The 22,067-nt window shown below is 49.9% G+C and overlaps 1 protein-coding gene across 3 annotated transcripts in view; it reads left to right on the top strand.

The window, feature by feature from the left end:
• The window catches only part of ZMYM4 (zinc finger MYM-type containing 4), a 229,104-nt gene that overhangs the window by 120,374 nt on the left and 86,663 nt on the right, over positions 1-22,067 (top strand). For all 3 annotated transcript variants that reach the window (XM_029571424.1, XM_029571423.1, XM_029571425.1), the window contains 4 exons: positions 8,760-8,875; positions 9,007-9,288; positions 9,618-9,768; positions 20,259-20,431. In XM_029571424.1, coding sequence (XP_029427284.1) covers positions 8,760-8,875; positions 9,007-9,288; positions 9,618-9,768; positions 20,259-20,431 — 722 coding nt within the window. The remainder of the gene's footprint in view (positions 1-8,759; positions 8,876-9,006; positions 9,289-9,617; positions 9,769-20,258; positions 20,432-22,067) is intronic.

Genomic DNA, 22,067 nt, shown 5'->3' with positions numbered 1-22,067 from the left:
TCCTGGTCTCAGCCTTTTCGTGGCTGACGCTTTGGCAGAACCGGTACCCAGGCCACATCTGGGGCAAAGTCTTCACAATGAAGGGACGCCGACCCATTCTTCGGTTCCAGCTGTCGGGGGCTGATTGTCCCTGTTTTACGAGGAATGGGTCAAGGTGACGTCTGACCAGTGGGTCCTTACTGTGATAAATCAAGGCTATGCTTTAGATTTTTGCACACCACCTTCCGGATCGGATTTTGGTCTCCCCATGCAGTTACAAAGAGAAAAGACAGGCAGTACAAGATACCTTGCAACGACTTCTGCGACTCTGCGCCATCACTCCAGTTCCTCAGTCAGAGCAGCGAAAAGGGCGGTATTCCATTTACTTCGTAGTACCCAAGAAAGAGAGGGGTCCTTCCGACCCATTCTGGATTTGAAGCGCATAAACTGCTGCCTCAGGATCCTCATTTTTGCATGGAGACATTACGGTCCGTCATTGCCTCAGTAAGAAAAGGAGAGTTTCTGGCGTCACTGGACCTAATGGAAGCGTATCGTCACACAGGCATCCAGGCCGACCACCAGAAGTTTGAGGTTCTCAGTGATGGGTCGCCATTTTCAGTTTAGAGCTTTGCCCTTCGGGCTTGCCACCGTGCCCAAAACGTTTACCAAGGTAATGGTTGTGGTGGCGGCTCACCTGCGCAGGGAGGGATTCCTGGTGCATCCATACCTGGACGACTGGCTAATTCAGGCAAAGTTGGAGTTGCTCGGACAGTTGGCAATCCGCAAAGTGCTTCACCTCCTGCAGTCGCTGGGTTGGGTGATCAACTTAGCCAAGAGCCGACTGGTGCCCACCCAGTCTTTGGAGTTTTTGGGAGCTCTCTTCGACATTCAACAGGGGAGAGTGTTCCTTACCTCGGATAGGATTGGCAAGCTACAATGACAAGTGCAGGACTTGTTGGCCAACCGTCTCCCCAGAGTATGGGATTATTTGCGGGTCCTCTGCTCCATGACTTCCACCCTGGAGTTAGTGCCCTGGGCCTCTGCTTATATGCGTCCTTTACAGTCCGTGTTGCTTTCGTGTTGGAATCCGATCTCCGAACAGTTTCATGTTACGGATACGGCGCGCTCCAGTCTCGATTGGTGGCTTATCTCAGACAACTTATCCCGAGGAGTTCCCCTGGAGGTGCCCGAATGGACAGTGGTGACCACAGATGCCAGCCTCTCCGGTTGGGGAGCGGTTTGTCTGAGGAAGTCGGTGCAGGGACAGTGGTCGATCAATTGTCTGGAGACCAGGGCAATGTGGTTAGCATTGCAAGCGTTCTGCCCTCTCCTCCAGAGGAAGTCAGTCAGAATTCTTTCAGACAATGTGATCACGGTGGTGTATCAATCGCTAAGGGGGAACCAAAAGCCAGCCAGTGGCGATGGAAGCCCGGCAGTTGATCAGCTGGGCGGAGAAGCATTTAGTAAGTCTTGCAGCGTCTCACTTAGCAGGAGTCGACAATGTTCAGGTGGACTTTCTCAGTTGTCACTGCCTCTATCCTGGGGAATGGAAGCTGGCAGATGAAGCTTTCCAGCTCATATGCAACGCATGGGGCGTACCCCACATGGATCTAATGGCAATGTTTCAGAATGCCAAGGCTTTGCGCTTCTTCGGTCACCGTGGAGAAACAGGAGCAAAAGGGGGGTGGATGCCCTGGTGCTACCCTGGCCGGCCGTCCATGCTGCTGTATGTCTTCCCACCTTGGCCGCTGATAGGCAAAGTGCTCAGGAGAGTAGAGATACACCCAGTGGAAGTCATCCTCATAGCTCTAGAGTGGTCAAGACGGCCTTGGTTTGTGGACCTAGTCAAGTCAAGTCAACACTGACTCTCACCCTCCGATCTCTCCCTAATCCTCCCCCCCCCTCACCTCCCCTCCTCTCCTCCTCCCTCTGGACACACGATGTTAACAAGCGACTAGGACAAATCTCTGTATATGTATCACTAATATATTGTTTTGTTTATATCTATTTTCCGGTACTTCTGGTATATAAATCCTTTAAATAAATAAATTTTAAAAAAATTTATTTATTTATTTAAAATAAACTTTAAATAAATAAATAAAAGGAACTTCCGGTATATAAATCCTTTAAATAAATAAAATAAATAAATAAATATTATTTCTAATATATCTAATATATCTAATATATCTAATATATCTGTTTATGTATCACTTATATATTGTTTTGTTGATTATATTTATCACTCTCCAGTTATTATAGTTTAAAATCTGTCCTGTCTTCCATCTCCCATGTTTATACGCTCCCTGTTTAATGTAACTTTTACTTTCTACCTAGATGTTAATTTGGTTTCCCCCTGTTCCATTGTAAACCGGTACGATAAGACCTGGTTTTGAGTATCTGTATAGTAAAAGAAGTTAAATAAATAATAAATAGTCAATCTAGCAGTGGCGGGACCTCTGCGGTTCCCAATGTTCTCGGACCTTCTCCATCAAGGGCCCATGTGTTGTGGAAGAGGTCGATTGCGTTTGTCTAGCGGCATGGCTTTTGAGAGACACCGTCTGAGGAGCAAAGGGTATTTGGATTCTGTGGTGGCTACACTACTCCAGTCGCGCAAAACATCCACTAACCTTGCCTATGTGAGCATGTGGGAAAATCTTTGAATCTTGGTGCGTGGACTGAGCAGCTGTGCCTACTCTGTCTTCGGTGTTGGATATTTTAGGTTTTTTACAATCAGGACTTGCCAGGGGTTTATCATATAGTTCACTGAGGGTGGTGGCAGCTCTCTGTTGTTTGTGCAGTTCCATTAGGGCATGGTGTTGGCTGCTCACCCCGATGTGGCTCGTTTCTTAAAGGGAGCAAAGCATTTAAGCTCTTCAGTCAGGCACCCTTTTCCTTTTTGGAATCTGAACTTGGCTGTATCTGCTCTGTGTACGGCGCCCTTTGAGCCTCTGACAATGGCTACAATAAAGGATCTCACGTTAAAGGTGATTTTCCTTATAGCTATCAAATCTGCTTGCAGGGTATCTGAGTTCTAAGCTCTATCCTGTAGGGAGCCGTTTCTAATAATTTTGGATTCTGGGGTGTCCTTGCAGACTGTCCCTTCTTTTCTTCCGAAGGTGGTTTCTGCTTTTCACGTGAACCAGTCAGTGGAGCTTCCGTCGTTTCCCGTGTTGGACCAGTCGGACCCTATCTCTAAAGACTTACAGAAGCTGGATGTTCGAGCGTTGTTACGTTATCTGGAGGTTACAAACGCGTTTCGTGTGACGGACCATCTTTTTGTGCTATGGGCTGGTCCAAAACGAGGAAACATTGCATCTAAGGCTACGATTTCTCGCTGGTTGAAAGAGGCTGTAGGTTTTGCATATTTGCTGTGAGGTAACCCTGTACCGTTTGATCTTCGGGCTCATTCTACTCGTTCACAGGCAGCTTCGTGGATGGAGTGTCAAATGGTCTCTCCGCAGGAGATCTGCAGGGCGGGGACTTGAAAGTCTTTGCATACCCTTGCCAGGCACTACAGGTAAGTTTGTTTTTATTTCCTTTTGACAGGTTATTTCCTCTCTCCGGGGTGCAAGTCGGTGGTGCCACCCTCTTCCCCTGTGGCTGCTATCCGACCCGCTGCCCCTGAGATGCTGTTTTCCTCGGAGCAGCCGGCACAGAGAGGCGTTATTCCTCTGTGCCTCTATCTGTGGGTCGCTGAGGGATAGAGAGAGAGCAGGACTGAAGCGGAGGCTGTTACCCGCTTCTTACAGCCACGAACCTGGTGAGCGTGAGGAAGAACAGGCTGAAGCAGAGGTTTTTCCCGCTTCCCGCAGCTTTAAACCTTGCCTGTTTCTCGCGTTAAGAACAGCTGGTTCCCTCGCGGCTCCGTCGGGGTTCCCCATGCCTCGTTTGTCCAGGTGCTGCGCTTGTGGAGAGCCCGGGTCGAGGCTCTCCTGCGAGGGGATTTGCACAGCTTGCCTCCCTGGTGGGGAGGGACTCTCAACCGCCGGGCCACTCTGGTTCTAGTCTTCTGGCGTGCCTCGACGCTCAGGGGCCGGCCCCGATCCCGCTGACTGCGGGAATGGTGGCCATTTTGTCTCCAGACTCGGCTGCTCCGGCGCTAACAGGAGAAGAGCAGGACGCTCCTTTTTCATCTCAGCCGCCGGTTTTGACACCCGATCCACCTCTGGAGCCTTTTCCTCCGTCAGGGGATCTTCCCACTCTTCCTCCATTGGGCCACCTCCGTTTTCCACGGAAGGGGGAGATAACCCACTGTCTGGACTGATCCTTGGTACTACAGGAACGAAAATCAGCAGGTAAGGAATAATTTTCTTTATCACGCTCCGTTCCTTCTGACGCTCGGTAGGTGCTTTTTCCCTCGATTCGCGATCGGTTCCCAACTGTCACCAGCCACGTGCCACTTTTTTTCTGCATGGCGACTGGGTTTAGAAAATGCCCCGAGTGTCCGAGGACCATGTCTATAACGGACCCGCACAATATTTGTGTTTTGTGCTTAGGGCCCTCGCACGACGTCCGTTGCTGCCCCAGTTGTGCACAAAAGACCCCCAAAGGCCGGCGCGCTCGACTGGAGAAGATGGAGCATTTGTTTGCTTCAAAACACTGTGCTCCATAGACTCCAGTACAAGTTGCGCAGACCGGAGAGGTTCCATCCACTTTGGAGACGCCCCACCAGGAGCATCGTAGAGCGGGTGACCGTCCGTTACCGACCCCTTCGAAGGCATCTGTGTCATCATCCTCTGTGCTGGAGAAGGACTGGACCAAGCACTGTGGGAAACAGTCACAGACGTGCATCCCCGCCTGGTGCTAGCACTGATACCACAGCGGCATCGACTTCCACCGAACTGCCTGCGAAGAGGGCCCAGGGAGAGGAGCCCCCATCCTCTTCTGGACCGATATCGGTGCCGGGTACTGAGCCTCCAGAGACCCCTGTTCCATAGTATGTTAGTCTTGCTGTTTTGACTGATGGTATAGTCTCTGTGTGTACCACAAGGTAAACCTGTTCCACTTAGAGCGGTAGGACTTCCGCATAAGAAGGCTTTCGTGAAGCTAGGAGGACTTGAGAGATGCTACTAGAAAGATTAGAGGCTGTTTGTTTGTTGCGGCTACAGATCGAAATGGGCTCGGCTCAAGTCAACCACATTTTGCCTGGAATGCATTTCCGGAGGGGCTGGGACTTCTGGGGGCGCGTCAGAAGCACAACGTTGGCTGGGCTGGTTCTGGAGAACCTGGGAGGGTCAGAGGAGCCAGCGGCCATTTTGTCTGCATGTGCTGGGAGTCAGGCTGCTGTTTCAGAGCGTCTGGACTCCCCTCCCACGCTGTTTCCCATTGAGCAGAACCCTGCAGGGGAAGGGAGGAGACTCTGACTTGGACCCAGGACCCTTGTTCTTCAGATCTGGAGGCTTTTTCAACAGACTTTGTCCTTTTCTTCCAAAAGGCCTATTTAGCCAGGAAGGAAGCAGGGACCAAGAAGCCTTTACCCAGGAAGTCCCGGGCGACCAAGAAGCCTAGGGATCAGAGGCATGCCAAATTGGGAGGGATTCTGCAGTCTTGGGGACTCATATGGTCTGCGGTGGAGGAAGACACATTGCTAGATCCAATGCAGGATTCGGATGAGATTGTGATCACGGACAGTGACTATCCTCGGGTGGTCCACCTGTTCTGTAGGGATGAGCTGGGGAATAAGGTCATACAGGAAGATTCGGATAAAGAGAGGGTAAACCTAGTTCTGGAGGGGTTACAGGACCCCCCTCCCCAAGGCCTTTCCATTGCCTAAGAATGTGAAGAAGTTGGTGGATCGGGAGTGAGAATCTCCCGAAGTGGGCCTGAAGGTAGGCCAGGGCTATGGCTAAGTTAGATCCCTTGCTGGAATAGACCTTGGAATCATGGAAGACTCCCAAGGTGGATGTGGCGGTTTCCGTGGTTAACAAGAAGACAACCATCCCAGTGGCAGGTTCGGCTGCTCTGAAGGATATCCAGGATTGGAAACTGGAGATTCTATTTAAGAGGCTGTTTGAGGCTTCAGCTTTGAGCCTTCGTGCAGCAGTGTGAGGAAGCTTAATGCACAGAGCCTGCTTGTGCTGGGTGCAGAAGGCACACGATAAGCAGTTGGGGTCAACAGCTGAAGCAGCTCAGGCTGCCCACTTAGGAGTGGGCTATTTGGCAGATGCCCTTTATGACATGATCCAGACTTCCACTAGGAGTATAGTGTCTATGGCTGTGGCATGGAGACTCCTCTGGCTGCAAAATTGGTCAGCTGATGGGTGGTCTAAAGCCCAGCTGGCTAATCTCCCCTTGAAGGGCAAACTGCTATTTTGGGAGAATCTGGAGCAGCTCATGAAGCAGTTGGGGGAGTTGAAGGGTAACAAATTACCTGACGACCAGAAAACCCCCCAAGAAGTCCTTTCCTCCGCAATCTCAGTTCAGAGAGGCAAGGCGGCTTTATGCTGGCAGGAGCCCTGTGCTGGCGGTGTAAAAACAGAATTCGGGCAGACAGCAGTCCTTTCAAGCCCAATGCAGACCTCAGAGGGGCGGTGGCGGTGGCGGAAGTAAGATTGGTCAATGAAGGCGGCTGGTCCGCTCCTCTCCAGAAGCTATCTGAGGGAGGCTGACCTCTTTTATGAGGAGTGAACCAGGATCACGTTGGACCAGTGGGTCCTGGAGGTGGTAAGAGACGACTACACCTTAGAATTTTCTCGTTCGCTCAGGGATGCCTTTGTAATCTCCCGCTGCGTCTCCCAGTACAAGCGGGAGGAGGTTCAGGATAGTTTGCAATGGCTGCAGCTCTTGCATGCCATTGTGCTGGTGCCTCCTCAGGAGAGGGGGCAGGGTTGGTACTCCCTGTACTTTATGGTGCCCAAAAAGGAGGGGACTTTTCGTCTCAATCTGCAGAAGGCAAATGCTGCCTTCCGGGTGTTGCGGTTTCAGATGGAGATGTTGCGCATGGTGATTATAGCAGTGCACAAAGGGGAGTTTCTGGCGTCAGACTTGATGGAATCCTATCTCCATTCTGGCAAAACGCTGGAGGTTCCTGAGGTTCATGCTTCTTGGGGGAGCATTTCCAGTTTTGGCCCCTTCCCTTTGGGTTGGTAACAGCGCCGTGCGCGATCAGAAAGGTGATGGTGGTAGTGACGGCTACGCTCAGGAAGAAAGGTATCCTGGTACACCCTTACCTGGACAAATGGCTAGTGTGGGCAAAGTTGGAAGGAGAGTTTGGTCACTCAGTCAGTGGGTTCTGCAACTCCTGGATTCGATGGGCTGGGTGACGAATCTGGCAGAGTTATTTGAAGCCAACCCAGTCACTGGAATATCTGGGGGTGCACTTCGATACCCGGTTAGGGAATGGGTAGAAAGCGTTCAAAGCTACTATTTTGTGCTGACTATAGAACGTGATTGGCTCGGCGACTGGTACTGGAAGGTCGGGCGCAGGAGGCTCCATGGCCGATTTGTCAGCTGGTTATCTCACCACAGGAAATCTGTTGGGCAGCTACTTGGAAGTCTTTACACGCTTTTGCCAGACATTACCGCTTGGATGTCCGAAATCGGGACTCCACGGGCTTCTGAGTGTGTTGTGAGTGGGGATGTTACGTTCCTGCCCAAAATAGGGGAGCTTGGATACATCCCAGGAGTCTGGACTGATCTGGGGTATGAACAGGAAAGGAAAATTTTGGTTCTTTCCAGCTAATTTTCATTCCTGGAATTCCCCAGATCAGTCCAGAACCCCGCCCATTCAGGAAAGCCCACCCGTCAAGGCAGTATGAAATGGTGCAGAATACTTTGTTTGGTTAAATGATGTTCTGCTTAGTGTTTGAATGAGTTTTTGATAGAAGAACTTCCTCCTGCTCACTGAAGTTCTCAGTTGTTATAGTTATTTTAATCTTGACTTGGGTTCAGGTCATACTGAAGGGAGTGCAGGTGGCAGTGGAGTTAGCCTAGTGGTTAGAGCAGGAGGCTACGAACCAGGGAAACTAGGGTTCAAATCCCACTGTTGCTCCTTGTGATTTAGGCAAGTCACTTTCCCCCCATTGCCTCAGGTACAAAATTAGATTGTAAGCCCTCTGGGGGGCTATAAAAAAAAAAATAAATTCTAAAATAAAGCTTTTCTTCTGTCTCCGTCTGCTGGCAGGGAAGCACAACCCAGGAGTCTGGACTGATCTATGGTATTCCAGGAACGAAAATTAGCAGGCAAGAACCAATTTTCCTTTAAGCATTGTCACTTTATTCCCCAACTAATTAAGTTGATTGATTAAAATAATAAGCCCACTGCAGAAGAAAACATTGCTAGAATTTAAAATTAAAAAAATACTCAATTAATATACTTAATCTCTTGTCAGAAATGTTCAGTACTTGCTCTGAGGGTCACAGTTATATTTCAAAAATGGCCTTGGCTTCCAGCTCACGTGAAACCAGTGCTACGATTGAGCCTTCATTTGCAGGTAGCTGGTGATTTTTTTTTTTTTTTTCCTATATTTTATATCTCCTCCGAACTTGCCTAATCCAGACATCACAGTGACGGTCCTGGACAAGTACATGATGTGGTTTGAATCTTCAAAACAGGGCTAATGTAGAGGTACAAAGGACTACCAAGGAAACGTGAACGAATTTCAAAATCAATTTAGCATAGCAATGGGTTTAATTGATACAGGCTCTAGACTGTTTTTTCCTGAACTCTTGAAAAATAGAACCATATGTGAGTGTTTCTCTAAAGCTGCCAGTTCACACACTATCTGTAGACATTTTCTAATGCGTTACCCTATTTTCTAGCTTCCGCTTTTTCTCACTAGGTATGCAAGTGCAGTGTAATAGCTGTAAGACTTCAGCAGTACCTCAGTATCACTTGGCCATGTCAGATGGGAGCATCCGCAACTTTTGCAGCTACAACTGTGTTGTATCTTTCCAGGTATGGAGTGAAAGCTTTGTTCAGACGTCAGTGAAGAGTAGGGGATTGAAAGAGATTACAGCAAATAATTCTGACCAGATTTCCATTACTGAAATTCATGTTTTTCTTTCATCCATACTTTTGATCTGCAGAACTTGTTCAGCAAGCCAGCAGCAATAAACTCTTCTGTGGTGCCCCTCTCGCAGGGCCAGGTGATTGTAAGCATTCCTGCTGCATCACAGGTAACATCTGGAAGCAGCAGTACGTCTTCAGTGGCTGCTACCACCACCTCCATGAGCAGCTCTGCAGCTGCTGGATTACAGAGGCTAGCTGCACAGTCCCAGCAAGTTACCTTTGCCCGCACTGTTGTAAAGCTGAAGTGTCAACATTGTAACCGGTTATTTGCAACCAAGCCAGAACTTCTGGACTATAAGGTAAGACAGGGCATCATATGTATTTATTTATTTTTATCAACAGTAATAGAGAACCCTTTGTTCAATATTTTAGTTTCTACATCTTGTTTACACATAGCCTATTCCCTTCTAACCTAGGTGTAGAAGTAAATGTTGCCAGAATGTACAGTATGCTTCATGGATTGGATTGTTTCTCCCCTTGTCTCTTTTTGGTTTGCTCAAATTGACTATCTTCATTAGAGGTTGCAGCCAATCTCTTCTGGTCAGTAAGGGAAGTGGGAGCTTGTCTGCCTGCCCTAAAGGCTGAGATTCTGGTATACAGTTCACCTTGGCTCACTTTTTTTCTGCAGGGGAAGATGTACCAGTTTTGTGGGAAGACATGTTGTGATGAGTATAAGAAAATAAACAATGTCATGGCTATGTGTGAATACTGCAAAATAGACAAGATTATAAAGGAGGCAGTGAGATTTTCGGGTGTGGACAAACCATTCTGTAGTGAAGGTAGGAGGCAAAAGGATTTATTGTCTTTCTATTTATCAAATCACAAATTGACTTGGCTTTCACAATAACATGTACATTTTAAGCATTTATATGGATATTTTGATTATATTATTGAGAGAACCAAACTTGTTTATGGCACTCATGGGCTGGAGTTCGCAATTTTGCTTGGATATTAAATCCATATATATTGTAAATGCTGTAATCGAATTCCATTGTAATGCACTTTGAACTTACTAGCTGGCAAGTGGCCTACATAAATAAACATGATGATGGTGGTGCTTATCAGTTGGACTAAGATTAAGCTAATGATTTGATGCAATACTTAATGTTTAGAGATGTAACTATTAATCTTTGAAATGGTAAGTAAAATTTACCATTTGGTCAATTAAACATTAATATTTACTATTGGGACCTGGGGACCCATTGAAGTGAGCTTGTGGCTAACATCTGGGTTCCTTTCCCAGCATGCTTTGCAGTTTTGCAGGCTACATCACTGTTCCCCTGCCCAGGGAGTGTATGGGGTACTTCATGGAAGAGGCAAAGTGTGTTCCCTGTACGTACCCAGATCAGTCCAGACCATAGGTTATGCCTCCCTTCCAGCAGGTGGAGACAGAGAAAAACTTGAAAGGCACCCTTACTTAACCTGGTGTGCCTCCTGCATCCCTTCAGTATTTCTCTGTCTCCAGCAGATGGAGGTGGTACAAACCCTGCCGTCTTGCCCTGTTTTCTGTGGTTAGACTATCCCTTAAAATTAACTAAGAGTGAACTAGCTATAAGTTTTGAATCAAGCAAGTTTAAAAAAAAAAGAGAGAGAAGTTCTTCTACAGGGGAGTGTTTTCCCTATCCTTCCAGAGGGTTGCTAAATCCTGTGGGGTCATCCTCTCTGGAGGCAGGTTATGCCCTGTACGTACCCGGATCAGTCCAGACCGTGGGTGGAGACAGACCAAAACTGAAAGGGTATCCTATATGAGGACAGAGCCTACCCTGCAGCCCTTCAGTATTTGTCTGTATCCAGCATGTGGATCAGCTGACCCTTCGGTCTCCTGATTTAGGCTAGTCAGCCTTCTTTTTCTTTTTGGATATCAAGCAAGTACTTCTTCCTTAGGGATCTTGATTGGCTTTCTTTCTGTAAAAAAAAAAAAAAAAAAAAAGTTTAACTTTTATGCTGTGCAGGAGATGGTCCTGTCTCCTGGAGCTTGCTGGACTCGGGGGGGCTTCGCCCCTTGTGCGGAGCATAGCCTGAGTCTGTGATTGCTTCCAGGTGTGGGGACAGAGGATGGTGGTCCAGTCTTTCGTCTTCCTTCCCCCCCCCCCCCCTCCCCCCCGGCTACCTAGGGATGATCCCAGGGTTCTCCGCATGTTTCAGCGGGAGGAGGAGGGGGCCCCCTGCGGATACACTTACGGCCTCCTTGCCCAAAAATATGGACCCGGACCTGGCGGGACTCAGGGCTTCGGCAAGCGCTTTTCCTTTTCATCCTATGCACAAGTTGCTGCTCTTGCATAAATGGGAGGCTCCCGAAGTGGGACTCCAGGTGGGGTGGGCTATGAATAAGCTCTACCCCCCTCCCAGCGGAATGCTTAGATATGTTGAAAATTCCTACCGTGGACTCCTTGGTCTCTGCGGTCACCAAGCACCCCACTATCCCTGTGGTGGGATCGACGGCTCTAAAGGATGGACAGGACCGCAAGCTCGAGGCCCATATGAAATGTATTTTTGAAGTCCTGGCTCTGGGGGTCCGAGTGACTATCTGCAGCAGCCTCATGCAGTGGGCAGGTCTCAGGTGGGTTCAACAATTACTCGGCACCCAGGACCTCCCGTCTGCAGAGGCGGAGCATGCTGAACGTCTGGAAGCAGTCATCACATATGGGGCTGATGCACTCTACGACCTCCTCCACGTCCAGGTGAAGGCGATGGCCTCGGCGGTATCCGCTAGACGACAACTCTGGTTGCGCAATTGGTCAGCCACCCGTCCTCCAAGGCACGGCTAGGCATGTTGCCCTTCAAAGGTAACGCTCCTTTACACCCTCCCGTCCTCGTTTCCAGGGACAGAGGAGGTATAAGCCCCGTGGACGAGGTGGCTCCTCCAGGGGTTATTCTTCTCGGTCTCAATCTTGGTCGCAGCCCTTTCGTGGGCGTCACTCCTTTCGCGAGGGCCAGTCCCCGCGCTCCACCCCTAAGTCTGCCACACAATGAAGTTCAGTCGACCCATTCCTCGGTCCCTTTTCTGGGCGGCCGCCTCTCCCTTTTCTTCGAGGAATGGGTCAAAATCACGTCAGACCAGTGGGTCCTCGACATTGTCCAAGAGTGTTACGCCTTCAAGCTTGTTCGCGACCTACCGGATCTCTTTGTATTCTCCCCCTGCAGTTGGCTCAAGTGGGAAGCGGTAGAGCAAACCCTCGTCAGACTATTGAGTCTGGGCGCAGTTGTCCTGGTTCCGAAAGCGGAGCTTGGTGCAGGCCAGTATTCTATTTACTTTTTTGTTTCCAAGAAGGACGGGGCTTTTCGGCCGATCTTAGACCTCAAGAGGGTCAACCGGGCTCTCAAGATCCCACATTTTTGCATGGAAACCTTGCAAGCGGTCATCGCAGCGGTTCGCCCCGGAGAGTTCCTCACCTCGCTCGATTTGACAGCGGCATACTTCCATATTCCGATTCACCGCGATTACCAGAAGTATCTTCGCTTCCACATCCTCAACTGGGATTTCCAGTTTCAGGCGCTGCCTTTCGGCCTTGCGACCGCACCTTCACAAAGGTCATGGTGGTGGTGGTGGCGGCCCTTCGCCGGGAAGGAATCCTAATCCACCCCTATCTTGGACGACTGGCTTGTAAGGGCCAAGTCGGAAGCTCTTTGCAGACAGGCGGTGGATCGGGTATTAGCTCTCCTCGCATCTCTCGGGTGGATAGTGAATTTTTCCAAGAGCAACCTTCAGCCCTCCCAGGAGTTAGAGTTCCTGGGAGCCCACTTCGACACTCGAGTGGGCAAGGTCTTCTTGCCTCGTGCGTAGGCCCTCAAGTTGATCGGCCAGATTCGGAATCTGCTCTCGCTGCCTCTTCCAGTGGCCTGGGACTACCTGCAGGTCTTAGGGTCCATGGCTTCCACCATCAACCTAGTTCCCTGGGCCTTTGCTCATATGCGACCATTACAGAAAGCTTTGCTATCCCGTTGGCAGCCAGTGTTGGAACAGTTTCACATAGTCCTCCCACTTTTGGTCTCTACCGTCCCCGCCTTGCAGTGGTGGCTTTCGCTTCCTTATCTTCTCCGGGGGATGCCCCTTCAAGCTCCACAGTGGACGATAGTAACCACGGACGCCAGTCTCTCGGGCTGGGGTGCGGTCTGCCTGTCCCAGTCCACCCAGGGGATTTGGTCGCCGATTCAGACTTGTTGGCACATCAATCGGTTGGAGGCCCAGACGGTGCACCTGGCTCTGCAGGAGTTTCTGCCCCTGATACGCGGCAAAGCGGTGAGGGTGCTGTCAGACAACTCCACCACTGTGGCTTGCATCAATCGTCAGGGGGGCACCCGCCATCGCCTGGTGGCCCTAGAAGCCAGCCATTTCTTCGCCTGGGCGGAACGACACCTGGATTGCCTGGCGGCCTCCTACATCGCGGGCAAGGAAAATGTTGAGGCCGATTTTCTCAGTCGCCAATTGCTCGATCCAGGAGAGTGGGAACTCTCAGAAGAAGCCATGGATCTGCTTGTCGACAGGTGGGGTCCGCCCCCACCTGGACCTCATGGCGACCTTGCGCAATGCCAAGGCCCATCGGTTCTTTAGCTGCTGGAGGGAGCACGGCTCGGAGGGTGTGGATGCTCTGGCTCTCCCTTGGCCCACGGACATCCTTCTGTACATGTGTGTGTGTCCCCCCCCCCCGTGTCCCCCCCCCCCCCCCCCCCCCCCCCCCCCCCCCCCCCCCCCCCCCCCCCCCGTGGCCTCTGGTGGGAAAAGTTCTCAGGAGAATAGAACTCCACTGAGGGCCCGTGGTTCTGGTTGCACCCGAATGGCTCGCAGGCCATGGTTCGCGAATCTCGTCAACCTGGCGACGGACGGACCTCTTTGGCTAGGCCATCTTCCTTGTCTACTTCGGCAGGAGCCCGTATTTTTCGACCAGGCCGATCGCTTTTGTCTAGCAGCCTGGCTTTTGAACGGCGACACCTGAGGCTTAAGGGCTATAAGGAGGAGGTTATCTCCACCTTGCTGCAAGCCCGGAAGCAGTCTACTTCTCTAGCTTACGTGCGCATTTGGAAGGTCTTTGAGACTGTTTGTGAGGAGTCAGGTGTCTCAGCGTGCTCCGCCCCGGTCTTATTAGTTCTTTCCTTTCTTCAAAAGGGTGTCTCCAAGGGCCTTTCCTTCAGTTCCCTGTGCATGCAAGTTTCCGCGCTCGGCTCTCTCCTTGGACGGGTCGAGGGTCATCCCCTAGCGGGCCACCCGGACGTGGTTCGGTTCCTGAAGGGGAGTCAAACACCTGCGTCCGCCTGCTCGCAATACTTGCCCGTCGTGGAGTCTTAATCTGGTCCTCTGGGCCTTCTGTGCTGCCCCGTTCGAACCTCTCAGTTGAGCTACGGTAAAAGACCTCATGCTCAAGGCAGTTTTCCTTGTTTCTGTCTCTTCCGCTCGGCGGGATTCCGAGATCCAAGCATTGTCCTGTCGGGAACCTTTTTTGCGCTTCTCTGATTCAGCTTTTTCTCTAGACTGTGCCTTCTTTCTTGATGAAGGTTGTCTCCACCTGCCATGTCAACCAGTCGGTAGAGCTTCCAGCGTTCTCTCCAGAGGAGATTGTAGGTACCGCTGGAGGCGATCTTCATAAACTGGATGTCATACGAGTTCTACTCTGGTATCTCCAGGTCACCAATGACTTTCGGGTCTCGGACCATCTTTTTGTCCTCTGGAGTGGTCCCAATCGGGGCAAACTGGCTTCTAAGACCACTATTGCGCAATGGTTGAAGCAGGCCATTTCCTCGGCCTATCTTTGCCAAGGTCGGGCGGTTCCGGAGGGCCTAAAGGCTCATTCGCTACGTTCTCAAGCTACTTCCTGGGCGGAGAGCCAATCGGTCTCTCCGTAAAAGATTTGCAGGGCCGCCACATGGACGTCCCTTCATACTTTTGCTCGACGCTACCGTCTGGATGTGCAAGCACCGGTGTTTGGTCATTTGGGCGGCAAGTGCTTCGAGCGGGACTGTCTCGGTCCCACCCGGGATAGGGAAGCTTTGGTACATCCCACAGTCTGGACTGATCCGGGTACGTACAGGGAAAGGAAAATTAGTTCTTACCTGTTAATTTTCGTTCCTGTAGTACCATGGATCAGTCCAGATGCCCTTCCCTGTTTGTCTTTCTTTTCTGTCCTCTCGAAGCTTGTTCTTGCAGATTCGCATATTTTGATACTTCATTCTTTGTAAGAATACTGAGCAATTACACCGGAAGCCTTGGTTGTTCAAGTACCAAGTATATGCAAAAGCAGTTAGTGATACCATGTTTATTACATTGTTCTACACTTGCTCAATTGAGTTTTATGGTTACTTGCTTGATCCTATTCTGGTTTTGTTGCTTTCTGCTTTGACAGTGGTTATACTGAAGGGCTGCAGGGTAGGCTCTGTCCTCATATAGGACACCCTTTCAGTTTTGGTCTGTCTCCACCTGCTGGACAGGAGGCTCAACCCATGGTCTGGACTGATCCGTGGTACTACAGGAATGAAAATTAACAGGTAAGAACTAATTTTCCTTTGGAGCTGGAGCCCCACGTGGCTCCAGCCAGGTAAGATGCCGGAGACGAGATTACTGGTGGTCCAGTCCCTCTTACCCCATGGTGATTCTGAGCGTTTTGGGGGGAAAAAAAGAAACATTTTCTCTTTTTTTTCTGCTGCAATCCAGGACCCCTCCCCATCTGAATTGCTGCCTTTTTGACGAATGTCGCCATTTTTTGTGTTTTGGGCCGTTCCCCCCCCCCCCCCCATGATGCCGCGGCCATCTTTGTGTGTGGCATGTGGAGAATCGTCCATGCAGCTTTCTAGGGCTGGTATTTGCTCCCGCTGCCTACCTGGAGGGGAAGGCAGCTCTTTTTCAGGGTCTGCAGCATTAGCCAAGTCTCGAGGGACTCCAAAACGCTCTGCTCCGCGGGAGCTGCTGGCTGATCCTTTTTCCCCCTCAGTTCAGGGATGGCAGCCATCTTAAACACCTTTGCTGAAGCTCAGGCAAGAGTTATGGGAGTGGGGGGGACCTTCCCCCTAGCGCTGTCGCCAGTCCCTGCCAGTCCTGAGGATACTTTAGATTAGGACCAGGATATTCTGTACAGGAGGATCCTGTTTTCCCAGGGGGACAGGATGTTGATTCTGATTCCTTTTCTTTAGATTTTGTCCTCCTTATGCACAAAGCATTTTTGGCTTTCAAGTCTCCGCAAGCTGCTGCTTTGCAATTGAGACCTGCGCAGGGACCGTCCCCCAAGGTAGCCAAGCGCACAGATATGTCCATGTCTCTACAGGTCGCAAAGTTAAAAGGCTCTGTGACTTGGTTCCCTGCAGTGGGTGGGGGGGATTGGATGATGACCAGGGGAAACAGACCCCCTTGGATGGAGATGACCCCTAAGGTAGTTCGTCTGTTCTAGAGAGACGAATTAGAACCCCTTATTCCTGCAGTTCTTTCTGAGCTCGGAGTGGATATCCCTCCGCATTCTCCGTTGCAGGACAAGGTGGATCCAGTCGTGGCAGGATTGCGAACGCCAACCCGGGCTTTTCCTTTCCATCTCATGCTTCAGCATCTGATGACCAGGGAGTGGGATGCTCCGGATGCTGGTTTGCGGGTTGCTCGAGCCATGGATCAGCTTTATCAATTATTGGATGAATTTCTAGAGCTCCTGCAGTCCCCTAAGGTAGATGCTTCAGTTTCAGCTGTCAAGCAAACCACTATTCCAGTCGCAGGCTCGGCGGCTCTCAAGGATCTTCAGGACCGCAAGCTAGAAGTCCTACTCAAGCGCCTTTTTGAGGTGTCGGCCCTTGGTATCCGGGCGGTGGTGTGTAGCAGTTATATGCTGCGAGCGAGCCTGCACTGGGTCCAGCAATTGCTGACGTCTAGGATTCTTCCTCTGGGAGAGTCCGAGCAGGCGCAGGTACGTTCACCAAGGTCATGGTGGTTGTGGCGGCGTCTCTCCGGAGACTAGGCCTCCTCATTCATCCCTACCTGGACGATTGGCTCATCAGGGCGAAGTCAAGGGAATGCTGTGTGGAAGCGATCCTCAAGGTGACCACTCTCTTGGAATCCCTCGGCTGGGTGATCAATCAAGCCAAGAGCAAACTTGCCCCCTCTCAGACATTGGAATTTCTGGGAGCCAGGTTCGACACTGTGGTCGGGAAAGGTTTTTTTTATTCCAACGGATCGAAAGAACAAACTGATGGGACAAGTTCGCTTGTTGGTTCTTCCACTGCCCAAAGCCTGGGACTACCTTCCAAGTTCTTGGCTCGATGGCATCCACGCTGGAGGTGGTTCCTTGGGCCTTTTCTCATATGAGACCGTTACAAGCATTAGTTTCCTGGTGGAATCCCAAGTCGGAGAATTTCCAGTTCCCTCTGCCACTTACTGATCATGCCAGGTCCAGTCTTGGCTGGTGGCTTTGCCCGCACAACCTGTCTCAAGGGGTGGATCTGGAAGTTCCGAACTGGATAGTGGTGACCACGGATGCCAGCCTCTCCGGCTGGGGAGCTGTCTGCCAGTATCTTTCAGTGCAGGGCAGCTGGTCCCGGGAGGGGTCCGGATGGTTGATCAACCACCTGGAGACCAGAGCGGTTCTCTTGGCCTTGCAACACTTTCTTCCCACTTGCTCCATCAGGCGATTCGCATCCTGTCAGGCAATGCGATGATGGTGGCCTATATCAACCATTAAGGAGGCACTAGAAGTCAAGCTGTAGCCGACGAGGTGGAGCAACTCATGGCTTGGGCGGAGCAAAATCTTGCGATGCTAGCGGCTTCACACATTGGGAAGGAAAAACATACAAGCGGACTTACTGAGTCGGAGGCGCATAGATCCCGGAGAGTGGGAACTCTCGGACAGAGTGATGGATCTCGTTTCTCGCAGATGGGGGACTCCCCACATGGACATGATGGCAACGCAGGACAATGCCAAGGCTCCTCGCTTTTTCAGTCACAGGAGAGATCACGGCGCAGAGGGGAGTCGAAGCGCTAGTACTTCCCTGGCCAACCTCAGTTGTCCTGTAAGTGTTCCCTCTCTGGCCTCTGATGGGCAAGGTGCTTCGCAGAATAGAGGTCCACCCAGGGAGGGTAATCCTTGTGGCTCTCAAGTGGCCCTGATGTCCATGGTTTGTGGGTCTCATCAATCTGGCTTTGGATGGCCCTCTATGACTCTGGCATCTTCTGTGTCTTCTCTGTCAAGGGCCTATATATTTCGACCAGGCAGCTCGCTTTTGTCTTGCGGCTTGGTTTTTGAGAGGTGGCGACTGTGCATGAAAGGTTATTCGGAGCCAATTATTTCTACCTTTCTTCGGGCTAGACTGCCTTCCATGGCTTATGTTAGAGTTTGGAAGGTCTTTGCGTCCTGTTGTGGTCAGCAGCGGGTGGATCCTCTGCTGGCTTCTATTCCGCAGATTTTGTCCTTTCTGCAGCATGGTCTGTCCAAGGACCTGGGCTGTCTCAGGGGCAAGGTATGTCGTTAGAAACATTTGAAGCCTCCAGTTCGCAAGGTCTGTCTGAACTGGAATGTTCTTCAACAAGTTCTGATCCTTCACGAGGATCCAACTTTTTTTTTGTCTTTCGGTCTGGCCCTTGAGAGGGCTCGCCTGACAAAGCGTGGATATTCGGGGCTGTAATCACCATCTTGCTCCGCACGCAGAAGTTCTTGACGTCCCTGGCGTACATGCGGATCTGGAGAATATTTGAGGCTTGGTGCGAGGAACGCGGGGTGTCCCCTTTGATGACCAAGATCCCCATGATTCTGGAATTCTTACAGGACTGTCCCTCAACTCCTTGAAGGTCCAGGTGCGGCTCTCTCCTTTTTCAGAGGCAAGGTGAACGGAGCCCGCCTGTTGACACATCTGGACTTGGCCCGTTTCCTAAAAGGAATTAAACACCTCCGACCACCCTTAAGGTGGCCGGTCCCCCTATGGAACCTCAGTCTAATATTGGACTTTTTAGCAGGGCCTTCCTTTTGGTTGCTGCATGCTCAGGGGCGATATGCTTGGCTCTTCGCATTTCTGAACTACAGGCGCTATCATGTCTGGAGCCATTCCTCCAGTTGACTCCAGGAACGCTGTAGCTTTGCACTGTCCCTTCCTTCTTGCCAAAGGTAGTCTTGGAGTTTCACCTGAACCAGACCATTTCCTTACCATCCCTCAATAGACGCAAGGACTCAGACTACCGCCTCCTACGCCCCTTAAATGTAGGCTGTTAGTATGGTATCTAGAACGTACAGAACCGGTGCGCAAGACAGACCACTTGTTTATTCTTCACGGTGGAAGGAAAAAGGTGAAGCAGCTTCATGAGCTACCATAGTTCACTGGATCAAGGAAGTGATCACGATAGCTTAAAGCTTGTTCCACTAGGGCCCAGGCAGTACCTAAGCTATTGTGTCCCATCTACATCTGCCGAGCAGCCACGTGGTCTTCCTTGCACGCATTCTCCAGGTTCTATTGCCTGGGCGTCCAAACCTGAGAAGACGTGGCCTTAACTGGACCATGGGCAGCCTCCCGCCCTGTTCAGGAGTAGCTTTTGTACATCCCATTGGTCCTGAGTCCATCTGGCTACATGCTAGGAAATGGAGAATTTACTTACCTGATAATTTTGTTTTCCTTAGTGTAGACAGATGGACTCAAAAAATATATAGTTGTGATGGAGAAAGTGCAGAGAAGGGGGACCAAAACGATAAATGGGACGGAACAGCTCCCCTATAAGGAAAAACTAAAGCGATTTGGACTGTTTAGCTTGGAGATGAGATGGCTATGGGGGGATAAGTTAGAGGTCTTTAAAATCATGAGATATCTAGAACAGGTAAATGTAAATCGGTTATTTACTCTTTCGGATAATATAAGGACTAGGGGGCACTCCATGAAGTTAGCATGTAGCACATTTAAAACTAATCGGAGAAAGTGCTTTTTCACTCAATGTACAATTAAACTCTGGAATTTGTTACCAGGGAATGTGGTTAATGCAGTTAGTATAACTGTGTTTAAAAAAGGATTGGATAAGTTCTTGGAGGAGCAGCTGCTATTAATTAAGTTGACTTTAGAAAATATCCACTGCTATTACTAGCAACGGTAGCATGGGATAGACTTAGTGTTTGGGTACTTGCCAGGTTCTTATGGCCTGGATTGGCCACTGTTGGAGACAGGATGCTGGGCTTGATGGACCCTTGGTCTGACCCAGCATGGCAATTTCTTATGCTGTTTGATGTTGAGTGGTATTTATTATAAGATGCATAAAAATCCAAGCTGTGCCAAGAATGCACCTTCATTTCAGCTCTTTTTCTCCTTTTTGTTTTTTTTTATTTCTTTCTAGGTTGTAAATTGCTGTATAAACATGACCTGGCTAAACGCTGGGGAAACCACTGTAAGATGTGTAGTTACTGTCTGCAGACATCGCCCAAACTTGTGCAGAATCATTTTGGTGGGAAAATGGAAGAGTTTTGTGGTGAAGAGTGCATGTCTAAGTTCACAGTTTTATTTTACCAGGTAAACTATTTCATAACATCTTGTTACCCATTCACTCCTGATTCTGGCTGTTTTGTGACTTAAAGCCCCCATTGATGTTGCTTCTTCATTAATGTGGGGGCATGGTAAAGGGACTGGTACATGGAATTTTGAGCCCTCCCTGCATCTTACAACTGATTTATTTAAAAGTTTTTATATACCGCAAAATAGAACCGGAATCTGACAGTCTAAGCTATTTACAGTAAGACATTCACAGAAGACAAACCAAGCTATCCGTAGTCCCTTCCACTCCCCTATTAGATGTGATATTAGCTTTGGCACTGTGCTAGATGAATAAACTTGCTTGTTGGATAGGTGACCTTGCCTGAAATGGTAGCCTGCTTGCACTATACTGTTCCCATGTTCATTTGAGAGTTGGTATCCTAAGACTTATGCAGCTAAAACTTGGCTTTTAGCTGTATATATTTAACTGATTAAAAATTCCCTCTGCTGTCCAGCTAAATCGTGTGTGTACAGAAATCAGTGTGCAGATTTAGCTGTACCTAAAACAGGTGAGGTCATATCTTGAACAGGGTTTTTTAATTTAGCTGGCTAACACAATATTCACTGTTAACTGGTTAAGTTTGTCCTAAAACTGTCTGGCTGCTGCTCAGCCACCCTTCCCCAATAGCAATTAAAGGAAAACCTTCCTGAGCTGTGATTTCTCACCTCTCCCTACCTGCACCCATTACGAATCATTTAAAAACTTGAGCTGTGATTATTGCCTTCTCTTTAATACCCTTCTCCCCCAAAACACCCATTCCCTGTACATATCCTGATCAATCCAGACTCATGGATTTTGCCTCCCTGCCAGCAGATGGAAACAATTTCACTGACACTGTACATAACCCAGTGTGCCACCTGCAGTCTCTCAGTATTTTTGTCTCCAGCAGATGATAGATGGTGTAAACCTACAGTCTGAAGAGAGAGATAAAAAAAAAAAAGATTAAGACACAATTACTGGATCCTCCCAGTGGTTGTGAGGTCCTGGTGGGGCCATCTCCCCTGGTTTGAGATGGACGAGCAGAGAGTTGGTGATCCTTCTGATAGCTCGGTCCGGAGGACCATGGTGGTGGACATCTGGTGGTCCGGATCCCTCATCTCCCATGAGACAGCAGTGGAATCTGCTGGCAGTTCTGCATTGCAAGCTCAGTGGAACAGGGAAGTGTCCCTTTTATATGGTTTGGTTTGTCCTGGGCTGGGTCACTCGAGTTTGGCAAAAGGAGACGAATATAGCCAGTAATCTGGTTCTTTTCTGAAATGCCATGCAGCCTGCGCTCCTGGAATCTGAACCTCTGCACCAAAGGAAAGTATTGGTTTATATGTATCTCTGTTTGTTTTCAGAGAGTGGTTGGGCGGGGGGAAGGAATCTTTGCAGCAGTGGGTTTCCGGAGGGGAAGCTACGTTAGCAGCTTGGGGAACTCAGCGATGAGGTTTTTCAGCAGCTTCTCTGCCTGCGGAGACCGGGTGTTGGCACTCTGGCACTGAGGGATTGTTCCCCCTGCTTGCCATTGAGGTGTTGGTGGTGCTGCAGGTGCGGGGAGGAACAAAGTGTGCATGCGGCAAAAGCAGCATGGTGATCAGGGGTCTGTGTCGAGGATGACTGCACCGGTAGAAC

The sequence above is a fragment of the Rhinatrema bivittatum genome, chromosome 11 (assembly GCF_901001135.1).
Source record: "Rhinatrema bivittatum chromosome 11, aRhiBiv1.1, whole genome shotgun sequence".
NCBI classification, from domain to species: Eukaryota; Metazoa; Chordata; class Amphibia; order Gymnophiona; family Rhinatrematidae; genus Rhinatrema; species Rhinatrema bivittatum.
This window is presented reverse-complemented; position numbering and strand designations above follow the sequence as displayed.